The following is a 14458-nucleotide window of genomic DNA, read 5'->3' as shown; positions in this document are numbered from 1 at the left end:
CTGGATTGCAGTAACGCGGAGGCTGAAAAGAGGCAGAGGGGGAAGAGGTAGCTTATAAAATGAGACGACCTTGAACGCAGTCCCTCTCGATACACAAGGCCTTTTTTAATCAGACGCCATCGCACTTGCAGCTACACCCCAACACACATGTGGCAATGCTGAAGAAGAAAAAGAACGGGGAGAGCAGTGAGCCCTGTGTAAAAAAGGTAAGAAGACGGGACACACAGTGGCTTGTGCAAGGGGAAGGCTCTGACATCAGTCTTGGAGTTTGGGATATTGGGGTCTGGAGGAAGCTGAAATAGCTAAAAATCCTTCATAACCGTCAGTTGGCTGATAGTGGAAGTGTAAGTAAGCAAATAGTACAGCTGTTTGAGTTGTATATTTACAATTTTAGTATCAGGGAATTGTTTCCTGACTTGACTTTATATCACATGGTTGATTGTCTTTTTTTTTCCTAAGAGCTGTAATGTTTCATTCTGCTGGCGTGAAATGGTGTCGATGCTCTAAGCTGCATTATGCGGCACCACTTTAGAAATTGCCAAGGGATCACTGAGCAGAGAGGGGGGAAAACAAGACACAGAAATTACATTATCAACTGTAAAAAACCTTTTTCTCACTCGTAGACTTCTGGTTATGTTGACTCAATGTCATTTCTGCCTGTCATTTGTTAACGATCTGGCACATTGTTGAATAGAACAAGCAGTGGTGGAACGTAACTACCTACATTTACAACAAAAGAATTACAAATTCAATTTAAATTGTGTTTTATTGGTTGTACAAAACAAGCATTGTTAAGATGTCACTTTGGGTTATATACATTTGTGATGCCATTTCTAACTATGTTTAGATGTTTTTTACAAACCAAACAGTCGATTAATGAAGAAAATGATCAACAATTAAAATAATGATGAGTTTCGCTACAATAATAAAATCTTGCTTTTTTACAAGTGCATGAGTAATCTCACGATGCGAAGAACATAACAGTCAAAGAGGACTTTTACTTTAAAGTACATGTTCTTGACTTGCATACTTCATAAGTTACGTCACACAAAACTTCCTTGCGTCTGACGAACACACACACACACACACACGCACATACTCACACACACACACACACACACAATGTGTTTTGAATGTCAGAAATTTTGTAATTTCTCTCTTTATCAAAACCTGAAAATACTTTCTTGTTTTGCACTCAAGGACAGTCTTTTTCAACAAGGAGAATGATAAAGACGGCGGATGAATGACGAATAATTCTGGTTTTGCTCCTGTTATCCAATCGTGAATGCTTTTCCTTCTTCACCACCTCCGTCAGAAGACTGTGGCATTGCCGAAATCTCTCACTTCCCCGGTGCATTTCTAAGCAAAAAGAATGATAGCAAAGATTTGTGGGCGTCATTCAACAAGTTGACTGATGAAAAAAATGTTTTTCCACACACACAGCATGTATTGTTCCCTTTATGTGGCTTTATGGTGTGAATAAGTCAGCTATTCACTCTCAAATATTATCAAGACGTGAATTATGATTCACCGAGCTATTGACTCTGTAATAACGGAAAGATTAATAAACCGATAGAATCTGGTCCAGTTTGTTAATAACCAAACACCTCCAGTGTTTTTTTTATTCCAGTGAACCGGTGTACCTTCGTCAGCTGTGGCCTTGTCACCAGTTGATAATAGCCCCATTGTCTCATTATCTTTGAGAGTCAGAGTGAACTCAACGCTGGTCTCCTGTCATGCAGACTGCAGTCAGTTGTCCTTTTTTGTTTTTGTTTGTGCCTTCTTAATCTTACATCTCTCATAACATTTGATAGGTAACATGATTCTGCTGTCTTTTAACCCCAAAATGGCATGATTTAAAAAGACATGCAGTCTATGTTTTCTCTTAATGATTGGCCATTGACGGTGTCATAACATACATAGTTAGTGTGTGTGTGTGTGTGTGTGTGTGTGTGTGCTTATGTAAGAACTGTACAGGTGTGAAGCCTGCTGGTCATTTTCAAGAAGCGAGAGTTACTTCATGGGCCTTTTTAAAAATCCATGACTGAATGCACTTGCAAAAATCTACATAGAGTTCTGACGTCTGCCCCCTTGTGCCCCATGCAGATCCAGTTTGCGGACCAGAAACAGGAGTTCAACAAACGTCCCTCCAAGATCGGCCGGCGCTCCCTGTCCCGCTCCATCTCCCAGTCGTCCACAGACAGCTACAGCTCAGGTAGACACGCACGGACACGCGCTCTAACTATTGCTCAATCTCAACAGCCCACCAGTGAATACGACATCTTTCCATTACATCAGGTTTTTTTTATGAAAGCAAAGCTATAGATAAGAGTTTTTACCTGGAAGAGCAGTTGGCCGGCTTTCTCGGTTTCCTTTGCTGGATTGTACTTTATGCCGGGACTCATTCTCAGTGTCCGACACTGCGGTTCACGTGAACCTGGGGGCTCTGTGATCGAGGATTAGCTCCTGGTAGTCCTCTGGAGAGGAGGGGGGGGGGGGGGTGAAGTATTGGGTGTGGTTGAAATGAACTAAATCCCCATTCCCAGTTTGTGTACACTTATATGGCACCTTGCTTTTCTCCAAATGGAACAATGTGTCTACTAGCAAAAATATTATTATTATTATTAAAAATGTATGTTTGTATATTGGTATAAAAACCTTTTGGGCCATATCTTAGCCTTGCACAGTGACTTCCTTGAGTCTTTGTTTAACACCACCACACCGCCAATCAGCGGCTGACTACAAGACAGCCAATAGGAGTACTGCATTTCCGCGAAATGTGAAACTATTCTTTAAGATAAGGCAAATTTCATGTTAAAGTTTAAAATGCATTGTGGGCAAATTCCATTCAAGTTTAGTGTTGAAAAAAAAGTAGGACAGCATCAAGATGAGAGAGAGTACAGTCTGATATGAATAAGTCTGTTCTCCTTCTCTCTCTCCTTCTCTCTCCTCTCTCCTTTGCCAATCTCCTCTTGCCTTCACCACTCAAAGAGCCTTCAAACTTGAAGCAGCGCGTCATCATTTCTGATAACTTTGCTTTTAGAGCGGGCTCATTCACAGGCCACAGATCTTCCATTGACTCCATTAACATGACAAATGAATCTGCGCTGCTCGGACAGCGTCGCTTCTCGCGGGCCGAATGTGACCGACAAGCAGATGGACGGCAGATGGGCAAATTACTTTCAGTCAGTATTAGTGTATGGCCGCGGTGTCCCCGTCAGGTCACGGGCGCGAAAAAAGTAGTGAGTATTCAGTACCCCTTTGAGAGAGAAAGAGAGGGAACATTTAGTGACTTCCTACCGGCTCATTTGCACGCTGCCACGAGCAAATATCACTAACCAGGGTCGGCTGACGACGTGACCTCATGTTTCTGTTTTCCAAGAAATAAAAAATCCTATCACTACTAATTAAACTCTGCAAAACCACCTTACCACAGTGCCACAGACTGACCTGCTTGAATTGTATATAATTGTCTTGATCTTTGAATTCGGCTCTGTATTTTCTTTGCAACGCTACACTCCCTGTAACTCACGTCCCGTCCTTTCTTCCGTCTTTCTCATCACTTTTCTTTATTTCTCTCCTCTCTCTCCTGCTCTTATATACCTCCCTCCTCTTACCGTTTGACAAGCTTCTTCTTCTGTGTTGTTGTACAGCAAATGTGCTGCCAATATCACAATTCTTTCCAGACACACGTGCAGACCTATTGTCTCTCTCTCTCCCCCTTTGAACCCTCTGTTTAATGCTGTCTCTGTTTTTCCTCCCCTGTCTCTGCTGAGTCCCTGTCTTCTCCCATAATTCCCTCAACAGAGTGCCTCTTATTCCTCTGATGGTTCCCACAGTGCAGAGGACATGCTGAACACACTTGTAGTACTTTTCCCATGTCCGCTTTGTTCTCGATTATCCTTTTTATAAGGGCTCATAGTGGTTCAGATCTGTAAAAGCATAGCAGATACATTTATGAATCACTTTGTTATAACAACATTATTGTTTTTCAGTAGGAGATAAATATTAAAGATATTTGTTGTAAATATAGGTGTGTGTGTGTGTGTGTGTGTGTGTGTGTGTGTGTGTGTGTGTGTGTGTGTGTGTGTGTGTGTGTGTGTGTGTGTGTGTGTGTGTGTGTGTGTGTGTGTGTGTGTGTGTGTGTGTGTGTGTGTGTGTGTGTGTTATCAAAAGACATGTTTATGTCGTTCATTGATTCTAACATTTTGTTGAATATATAGTTTTAAAGAGTTTTGTATGGCCAAAGTCTGTCAAGTTATCCCATTACACTTCAATTTTCGACAGCATGGTCTGCTAACAGGTTTTGGGAACACTACTGCACCCGGGAACAGATTGTGTGGAGCCGTTTGTGCCTCCAGAGTTTTGCTGCACAGTCTAATAAATTGCCTCAAGTTCTGTTACTCGGTTGGGGATCAAGACGGGACGTTTTAAAAATGAAAGTGGAGTTGGCACAAGTTTTGACAAATATGGTAATCCGGCACTGTTTTTTTATTTCTTATTTAATCCGTTTTTAAAAAATAAATAAAAATATTCTTGTACACAGTGACTTTTGACGATGTTAAAGGAGAGCAATGCTCAATTGGTGGAGTACTTTAATGCACAACCTATTTCAGACTTATATTTGAAAGAAGTGAATTTGTAATGCGTCTTATTATTGGTTGAGACTTTAAGATGAGACCAAGTAGTATGTTGAAGTTGTGGAATTGGTTAAATTTTCCTTTTCAACTCTTGATGATATCTTAAAATCTGTGTGAATGTAGAAGACTTTTTCTTAACCAGCACACCGTCTTTGGCTTTGTCCCAGTTTCCCTTTTTCAAGTATCGGTTCATCCACCCTCCTGATCCCTAAGATCTCCGAGGCTCACACTCCACCCACCCTTTCCCCCTGTCAGTACGGATGGGGAGAGTTCAAAAGAAAGCGGTAGACTCATGGATTATTACCTTTCTTACAAACCCTTTCACCTCCCGGCACGGTACAGCGTGTTCTCTTACTTCAGCATCGTTACAGTGCTGCAGAGGAACCCGGCGTTTTCTGGCGCCGCTCCATGGTCATTTTGAAAGGTCGCTAGAAGTGATATTGCCGCCGTGTACCTGCTCTACACAAGAGGGGTCGTACCTGTGTAGTGAGTCAGCCTTAAGCACAGAAACCTCTCAGTGTTGGTGCCAGACACGCAGGCCTCTTATTACTAAGTATGCGGCCGCACTGTGGGCACTACTGTTTCTGTCTCCCAGAGGTGCACTGATACCTCTCTCTGACAGGTTTTCATTTCTTTCCATTGTAATTGTTGGAACACATTTGTACTTTGTTTACTCTGCAGTCTTCTATTGAAAAGAGACTGGAGTTTTTGTAGACTGCTTTGTAATCGGTGTCGGATCTGTAAGTAAAATCGCTGTGTTGGGGGTAAATACAGGTTTTATTTACAGTGAAGAACTCAAGGCGCATTGTGTTTGTTCTGCACTTTGCGACCTCACAGCTATTTGCTGGTTGTCTTGACAAATACATTTACTTTGCATTTTTAGTGCTTCGATTAAAAAGGAAGGCAACAAGACCAGATCTAAAAGTAACAATGCAATAATAAAGAGACGAGCAAAAATATGATTTAAAAGGATGAAAATTAAGTAAAACAGTCGATGAACTTAAAATGATACAAAACATGTTAAAGAGTAGAATAAATATCACATAGCAGAGGAAGATATGGAACTTAGAATATTTTAGCCCTGAACAACAGCTGAAAACTGCTTCTCCACATTTAGCTTTGGCTTCGTTATGAACCGTACAGACCTCTCGGGTTGTGTGCTTTCCATCCTGGCTCTTCATGTCCAGGGGGGGAAAAACAAGACTCACACGGGGTTGTGCAAGTGGAGCGAGGACTCAATCTGTCCGGGGCCTCTTCTCTCCGGTCTGCACTGATGCCACAGATTGGCTTTAGGATGATTTGGATGGCACTGATTTGAGACGCAACAGTGCAGCTTAGAGGCATCCATTAACATCACATCCAGTTCCTTAATCTCTCATCTTGGTTTGTTAGATATCTCATCAGCCCAAGGAGAGAGGAAGAGAGAGAGAGGGAGCGAGGGAGAGAGGGAAAGCGTAAGGGAGAGAGGGAAAGAGAGAGATCTTTTTGTCGTCTTTGTCATCAGCAAGCTTGCTGTCACAGAATGAGCTTGGGCTGGAAGCAGTCAGAGCTTCCATTTCGTCACTGAATCCCAAAAGGGGAGATTGAAGGGAGGAGGATTTAGGAGACTGATCTATAAGCTGGTTGTCAACACTCTGACGTCGGGGGCTGATGTTTTGTCTTCGTGGCGCTGAAGCTGCCGTTTGTCAGGGCGCATCGTCATCAGCCTGAGTGATGTGTGTTGCAGACCGAACCACAAATGGTCACGCTCGGTCGGCTTTAACTACTCCGAAAAGATGCCTGCGTTCCTAGAACCGATTTTGAAGTTATCAATGTAAATGATCCCTCTCAGACCTGAGGTTTTGCTGAGCCTTTTGAAGAATCTACTGAACCGGTTGATCCCTTTGTTGGCAGCGGTCCACTAACAAAAAAAAACCTTGCTACATTAACCGATAGTGAAACCATTCAATTAAGTCCCACATTAGCGCCCCGGAGACTTGTTGGCCTTGTTCTTGTCCAAACGTATCATCTCCTCCTCAGCCTCGTGGAGATCATTGTCAAGAGTGTCGTGGAGGTTAGAAGACTTCTCAGTTGCAAATATCCTTGTCTCAACTACCTGCAATCTTTTTTCGGTTTCTGGCAGTCTGTGCACTTCGTCAATTCTGAATACTGCGCCGCATATTGCAGTCCAGGGCACAAGTTTAACGTTGCGGGCAGCAGAGGGCAGTTCAAAGCACATTATCGCAAACTACACTTATGCTAAATTGCCCTCCGGATGATTTAGTCGTTGTCTTAGACGTACTGACAGTACTCTTGTATATGTGTGCGTTTCTTTTTACAGCGGCATCATACACGGACAGCTCTGATGATGAGACGTCTCCCCGGGACAAGCAGCAGAAGAACTCCAAGGGCAACGGCGACTTCTGCATCAAAAACATCAAACAGGCCGACTTTGGCCGCAGAGAGATCGAGATTGCAGAGCAAGGTGAAACAAACAACTGTCGCCACTTTAAGTGTGTGTGTGTGTGTGTGTGTGTGTGTGTGTGTGTGTGTGTGTGTGTGTGTGTGTGTGCGCCTCCACACTGCTGGGTGACCATATGTTCCCTGCCACTAGTGAAAACGCCATTTAAGAATCAACACATTAACGCACATTATTAACATCATCCCCTACTTACTTCACAGAACATACAGAGAGCTTCAGCTGAAACCCTGCGGCCTATTTTCTATCTCTCTCTCACGCACACACACACACACCCACATCCTCAGCATCACTAACTCCTTCAGATGGATGAGTCGATGGATTAGTGATGAAGCATTAGAAGGATTAAATAACGGGAATTCCTTAACCACCCAGCTGATTATCCACTTATGTGTTCATCTGCTTGTTTCTCTTAGAGATGCCAGCTCTGATGGCTCTGAGGAAGCGAGCCCAGGGGGAGAAACCCCTCGCTGGTGCCAAGGTGGTGGGCTGCACCCACATCACTGCCCAGACTGCCGTGAGTGGGGATGCAAAACACACACAAACTCACACACTCACAGCCCGAACATAAGAGAGTTCTACTGCAGCTGCCACAACAAAAAAAGTCACACTTGACCCTCTTCTCCTCAGGTGCTGATGGAAACTCTGTCAGCTTTGGGCGCTCAGTGCAGATGGGCAGCCTGCAACATCTACTCCACCCAGAATGAAGTGGCAGCTGCCCTGGCAGAGGGAGGTGAGACTGGGAGTTCCTGTGTGTGACAATTGCCCATTTTCCCACTTTTTAGAATATCCAGGTGCTCTCTCTGTGTCTATGTATAACATGCTTCCTTTGTCTTTTCCAGGTTTCAGTGTGTTTGCATGGAAGGGTGAGTCAGAGGACGACTTCTGGTGGTGCATCGATCGCTGTGTCAACGTGGAAGGCTGGCAACCCAACATGGTAGCACACCTACATTCTCAATAAAGCTCGTTTATGCTTCCTTCCTTTTTATTTCTGTCCAACAGAGGATGCTGCTATTTTCACCAGACAACCTAGATCTTTTTAAATACAAGAAATCTATTTTTACGCTGTGTAGAAGAACATAAAAATACAATGTGCATTTCTTTCTTTAGTTTTAAGAAAGTGCAGAAATAAGTTGATAAGCTCTTTAAGTATTCAGCAGATATGTCTTCATTCCCAATTTGCTGTCTTTGTTATCCTTACTTTTAGATTTTCCCCTCTCAATATTTCTCTGCTTGCCTTCTTCTCGTCTTTGTCTCCCATTGTTTGTCAGATCTTGGATGACGGTGGCGATCTGACTCACTGGATCTATAAGAAATACCCCAACATGTTCAAGAAGATCAAGGGCATTGTAGAGGAGAGTGTGACCGGCGTGCACAGGTGGGACGCGCACACATCCGTCGTTGTCTTAAGCAATGATTTTGGTAAAACACACAGACGTGCGCTTACACAATCCCAGTTTCTGGTGTGATATCGCCATCTAGTGGTGAAAATGATGCTATTACCAGTGCACTGAGACAACACAATTGCTGTATATATGAGACTTGAATGTTAAACAGGATATCTGTTTATTTAACAATAAATAATGAGTACATTGATTTCATGAAGCTAAACCTGTCTTAAAACATAATCCCTGTAGGTTGTACCAGCTGTCCAAAGCTGGGAAGCTTTGTGTCCCAGCCATGAACGTCAACGACTCCGTGACCAAGCAGAAGTTTGACAACCTCTACTGCTGCAGGGAGTCCATCCTCGACGGGTAGGAACCATCCGCCTGTTTCATCTTGTTGGGGATTATGAAACGGAGCATGTTTGCTGTTTGAGCTTTCAGTGTTGCAGTGCTGCATAAACATCATGGCTGCCAGAATAATTGTTTCTTTCCTCAGCCTGAAGAGGACCACTGATGTCATGTTTGGAGGCAAACAGGTGGTGGTGTGTGGATACGGAGAGGTAAGGCGGACATTTCTATACAATCTGGAACACAAGCGAGAGACCTTATACGATGTTTAACCTGAAATAAATACAAGTCAAGTTACATCAGAGCTACAATAAATCCACTTGGGAAAATGGAGAGATGTAGATGTAGGTTACCAAGCAAATGTTGTCACACAATTTAGTATTTAAAAGATTGTCTTCAACAACTTTATTTATAAAGAACCGGTGGATGGAGAGCTTTGTGCATGTCGCTGACTGGAGAGGAGGCTAGCCGCTGTCAGAACTCATTCTAGCTTAGGAAAGTCCCAATCGGTAAACATTATGGATAAACGGTTGAAACCCATTGTTGTGCTGTATGATAATGTCCCATGTCTATTACGGCCAGGTGGGAAAAGGCTGCTGTGCCGCCCTCAAAGCAATGGGCTCCATCGTCTACGTCACAGAGATCGACCCGATCTGTGCCTTGCAGGCTTGGTAAGACTCGACGTGTTGAGCTCCTTCGCGGCTCACTGCCGGCGTTGACGTTGCTTTCGCCTGACGCTCTTTATTGTCTTTCTCACCAACACAGCATGGACGGCTTCAGGCTGGTGAAACTGAATGAAGTCATCCGACAAGTGGACATCGTCATCACCTGCACAGGTCGGTTCTCTGTCTGTGTCTCCGTCTGTGTTTGTGTTTTCTCCTCATGATTTAAGAATATCTCGTTCACTTTTAAGATGGCGAAGATAAAATATGTATTAGGCGTTTGTTCAGGACGACTGGACACGCATTCAGTCATTGTCATTAGTGTCTAACCGCCACTAATCAAGTTCTCAGCTCAGCAGCCAGAGAGTTGTCCTGAACACTTAATTAGAGCGGAGGATTCCTTGTCTCTGCTTCATTATCTAACGCTGCTGACAGGCCTGACGCAGCAGGCTCTCTTCAGGGGGACGGCAATTGAGCAGAAGAGACAATTAAGTAGAAGAAGTCTTGTTGCTTTTGTGTACGATGTTCTATTATGTTGAAATAAATATACCAGTCGGTCATTGGATCCAATAAAGTACGGGTGAAATGTATTTAAAAAATGAAAATCTTCTGCATGAAGTAATTCTTAGTGCGTCATTAACAAAGCTAAATGGTGAGATAAGAAGTTGAGCCTTTTTAAACACTTCGTTGATAATACTTCAAGTTCGCTCTAGTTCTTCTTCTTTGTGTCTATTTTACACGTTTTCTTTCTCACCGTTTGAACGATTTGCTCTTTGTGCATTGGTCCTCATGTTTCTCTCTCTTCTCTTTTCACTTCTCTCTCGCTGCATCAGGCAATAAGAACGTGGTGGTGAGAGAGTACCTTGACCGCATGAAGAACGGCTGCATTGTCTGCAACATGGGACACTCCAACACGGAGATCGATGTGGTCAGTTAACAGCTCGCAATAACTTGTGAAGTGACAACAAAAAAATAGGGAATGACATACTACTCGATGAGCAATACAACAAATAAAGTACGGCAGAAAACTGCTGTGGTGGTCACGAAGTTTACCTTTTTCCCCCTCTGATGAATTAGATTAAACTATTAACTTCTTTGACCTCTACCACTACCTTTTACCAATGCGACCTTTCCCTTCATGACGGTTGTGATCTGGTTCATGTCAGTGTTAGAGCGGCTCAGTTCTGCAGGAAATGAGACATTGAGGCTTTTTAACCATGTGATCGTGCTGAGTGTTCAATGAATGTCACGGTGCACTTATTATATTCTCCTGACCATAAAACAGGGAGATAGACGAGTTCGGAATAGAAAAATATGATTAGAGTTTCTTTAAAAGAAGAGGGCAAACATGACAGTAGTTCAGACACCAGAGGAAGTTGTGACTCACTTATTGAAGTTCCTTGAGTACTGGGAAAGAACGCCCTGAGTCGACTTCTGTCCCGGGATGATAGACATACGACAGCAAAGCCCGACACAAGTGGAAGTTGGAATGTATAACTGCTGATTTAAATGAAATATTCATTTATTAATCTAATTATTGATGATGTGCTCATCTTGTAGGCGAGCCTGAGGACTCCTGAGCTGACCTGGGAGAGAGTGCGCTCTCAGGTGGACCACGTCATCTGGCCTGACGGCAAGAGAATAGTGCTGCTGGCAGAGGTACACTTTATGACGCGCACACACACACACACACACACACACACACACACACACACACACACCCATCCATTACCCAGAGGACTGAAAAAACAACTCTGTAGAGGAACTGTAGATTCTTAGTTGGATATTAGTTCCACAGATATGGTGACACTCGAATTTGTCAACACATTAGTGTGTGTGTGTGTGTGTGTGTGTGTGTGTGTGTGTGTGTGTGTGTGTGTGTGTGTGTGTGTGTGTGTGTGTGTGTGTGTGTGTGTGTGTGTGTGTGTGTGTGTGTGCGCGTGTGTGTGTGTGTGAGACACAGAATGAGAGCAGTCTGTCAGGGCTAGAGAGACAACCTGCCCGCCCACCGTCGTCTGTCTCTCTGCCTTCGTCTGATCTCCATCAGTTCTCCTCTCCTGCCTCCACACACCACTCTCTGATCCAAAATAGAGTTGTGTTACACAAATTCTTATTTTTAAAAAAAAAAGTAATACGTCATCTTAATAATATCATTCCGAAATAAAGATAATTTGAGATGACTGGTTTTGTTCAAAGTTTTTTAATTGATGATGCTTATTCATTCAACTTTGTTTCATAACTTTGCCTTTTTATTAATTTATACAAATTCTTGATGCTTTGTCTGCTTCTCTAAACTAGAGAAAGAGATGAGTCATGAATACAAGTTTTGACAAACGAGACAAACTCAGCTGTGGAGGCAAAACTGAGGGCTCCAAACAACAACCAGCAAAATATAGAGACTCAAGCCTCTTCTGCATTAAACACACTCATCATCTTACAAATATGGAACTAATTGCAGATTTGAATATAGAAAAGTCATGTGATATACAAAAATAAAAAGATGTTGCCAACTGAGCATCAGAACCATATCTGTTTTAATTCTCCTTGTTATCTCTCAACAACGCGACCTTTCTCTGTTCCCCTTTCCTCTCGGATACACTGTGTGAGAGTGTTTCAGTTTTACATACTAACTACCACATTTTCTGCAACACTTGGGAAAATTCCTTCACTGCAATGCAGCATCTCAGACAGCAGCAACAGATTTAGTATTTTGGGGGGCGAAAAAAAACCCATCTTTGTTAATATACAATGGGCCGCAGTGACGTTTAGAATCAAGAATAAACCGCTGCAGATTTAGTCTAAAAACGCAAGATGCTTGAGAATATTTGTAGGGACCTGAAATATAGATTTGTCTTTTCTATTAGTCGTCATCTCACTTGCAGATTGCACATCCTGGCACTTTGCTCTCTCACCTGCAACCTTGCGTACTCTAACCTTGTGTCGCTCTGTCTTCCTGTGCAGGGTCGCCTGCTGAACCTCAGCTGTTCCACTGTGCCCACCTTTGTGCTCTCCATCACCGCCACCACTCAGGTAAAACGCCGGAGCAGTCTCTCTCTCCTTAACGTTGTTGTGCATCATTCAATTTAGTGCATCGCTTTTCGCTTTGTTTCTGTTCATCCCTAATAAAGAACACTTGTGTGTCTCTGTCCAGGCGCTGGCTCTGATAGAGCTGTACAATGCCCCGGAGGGACGCTACAAACAGGATGTCTACCTGCTCCCCAAGAAGATGGGTAAGGTTTGAGATGTCAACAAAGGCTGCTGGATACGAAATGACACAAAATAGAAGTATATGTGTGCACAAACAAATAAAGATGGAAAGCCAGGGAGATACAACATAGTTTGGTACTTAAGTAGCCACCAAGCAGGCAGCTACTTGCAGTGAGTTTGTTTACCCCAGCAGAGAGCCTGCAGGCATTTATCTTTAGAGCCAACACCGTCTCATCTGGTCAGTCCAGAGTCGTCTCCCTTATCATTCACAGTGGAATGAATCCTGTGTGTCTGTGTCTATATATATGTGTGTGTGTGTGTCCCACAGAGTCTGCCGCATGGCCTCGTGGGTCAGAGCAGAGCACACACATGTTAAAGAAAATCAGGGAGTCAAATGTAGGTCAGCCCGTCAGGGACCGCTGCTGTTGCCACAAAACACACTGACAGCAAAGATGATGGAGAGAAAGAGGGAAGCAATGAAAAGAAAGAGCTGAGGACAGAAAGGAAGTAAATATGCAGATGAGGAGGAAGATAGAAGGCAGTGCAGAGGAAAGAAAGAGACGGAGAGACGGTAAACCCTCAGAGCCTTTTCTCATTGGAACGATTAAGTAGGCACAGACGCCCGCTGAATGTTAACGTGTTCCTCCTCCCTCTCGCCCTCCAGATGAGTACGTAGCCAGCCTACATCTCCCTACGTTTGACGCACACCTCACAGAGCTGAGTGACGAGCAGGCCAAATACCTGGGCTTGAACAAGAACGGGCCCTTTAAGCCAAACTACTATAGGTATGGAAACACTTCAACACAGAGATAATCATGCGAAGACAGAAGCTGTCACGTTGGAGTCCTGGTTGTGGCAACACTGTGTACATTGGCAGCAACTTACCGTCCTAACTTGCTTTCTCCTTTTTGTCATTGAGGTATTAAAACCAGAGTCGGGGGCGTTTGGACTGAAGAAATGCAAATACTCCATGAATGGCACGGACTCATTGAAGGAGAGGAAGAGAAGGAAGGAAGGATGGACGGAACAGTCAACACACCTGCTTTATATTCAGGGGGGTAGGGGAGGAGCTCAGACTGAGCCTGAGTGGGGAGGGGTGGGGAGGGGAGGGGCGGTGCGTTTCCTGCGCTTATGGCAGCCGTTTTTAATTTATTCACGCTCGACAAGAATAATGCTAACATTAACTGACTATGAGGGGCTGCTCCTGCCATTCATCATTAGCTAGCTCCCAGACATCTTCCTCTGCAAGATGTTTTTCTTCTCTTCCACTCGTCACTTCACCACCGTTCTCTCTTTCTCTTTAGTCGCTCATTTGTGTGTCGATTTGTACGTGTGTCCCGCATCCTCCCCTCGCCATTGCCAGATTCTTTTATTGTTTAACTATTAAAGATGAAATTATTGATGCTGAAAAGATATATATATATATATATATATATATATATATATATATATATATATATATATATATATATATATATATATATATATATATATATATATAAAAAACAATTTAACAAAAAAAATCTGTGTGAATGAATATGACTGTTTGAGATTTATTGGCGGACAATTTTTCCTGTCCCTTTTTTTGGTTGTCTTTTCTTTTTTACTTGTGATTATGTTTTTCTCTTGCGTAATGTTGCGAGGTTGGGGTTAGAGCTAGTGGGCGGGGTTAGGCGGGATCTCAGGGTCCAATCATATCATGTCTTTTATTTGATCGTTTCATTGAGATTCTCTGTTTCGCTCTGTCTGTTTTTAAAC

The 14458-nt window shown here is 43.2% G+C and overlaps 1 protein-coding gene across 2 annotated transcripts in view; it reads left to right on the top strand.

Annotated features, from left to right (window-relative positions):
- The window catches only part of ahcyl2b (adenosylhomocysteinase like 2b), a 33403-nt gene extending 19643 nt beyond the window's left edge, over positions 1 to 13760 (top strand). Inside the window, exons 2-18 of one of the 2 annotated variants that reach the window (XR_011078031.1) lie at positions 2107 to 2215; positions 6961 to 7104; positions 7515 to 7615; positions 7729 to 7831; positions 7941 to 8035; positions 8370 to 8476; positions 8736 to 8852; positions 8980 to 9043; positions 9414 to 9502; positions 9597 to 9667; positions 10327 to 10421; positions 11054 to 11152; positions 12455 to 12523; positions 12645 to 12723; positions 13029 to 13271; positions 13365 to 13485; positions 13620 to 13760. Coding sequence is in view for 1 of the 2 variants with exons in the window: in XM_068586296.1 (XP_068442397.1) it covers positions 2107 to 2215; positions 6961 to 7104; positions 7515 to 7615; positions 7729 to 7831; positions 7941 to 8035; positions 8370 to 8476; positions 8736 to 8852; positions 8980 to 9043; positions 9414 to 9502; positions 9597 to 9667; positions 10327 to 10421; positions 11054 to 11152; positions 12455 to 12523; positions 12645 to 12723; positions 13365 to 13485; positions 13620 to 13626 (1470 nt within the window). In the remaining variant the exon portion in view is untranslated. The remainder of the gene's footprint in view (positions 1 to 2106; positions 2216 to 6960; positions 7105 to 7514; positions 7616 to 7728; positions 7832 to 7940; positions 8036 to 8369; positions 8477 to 8735; positions 8853 to 8979; positions 9044 to 9413; positions 9503 to 9596; positions 9668 to 10326; positions 10422 to 11053; positions 11153 to 12454; positions 12524 to 12644; positions 12724 to 13028; positions 13272 to 13364; positions 13486 to 13619) is intronic. The other variant, XM_068586296.1, reaches the window with a different exon arrangement.
- Positions 13761 to 14458: the final 698 nt, after the last annotated feature.

This window comes from Clinocottus analis, unplaced genomic scaffold (genome assembly GCF_023055335.1).
Source record: "Clinocottus analis isolate CAN_PGR_092001 unplaced genomic scaffold, fCliAna1.0.p SCAF_20, whole genome shotgun sequence".
In the NCBI taxonomy this organism is placed as follows: domain Eukaryota; kingdom Metazoa; phylum Chordata; class Actinopteri; order Perciformes; family Cottidae; genus Clinocottus; species Clinocottus analis.
This window is presented reverse-complemented; position numbering and strand designations above follow the sequence as displayed.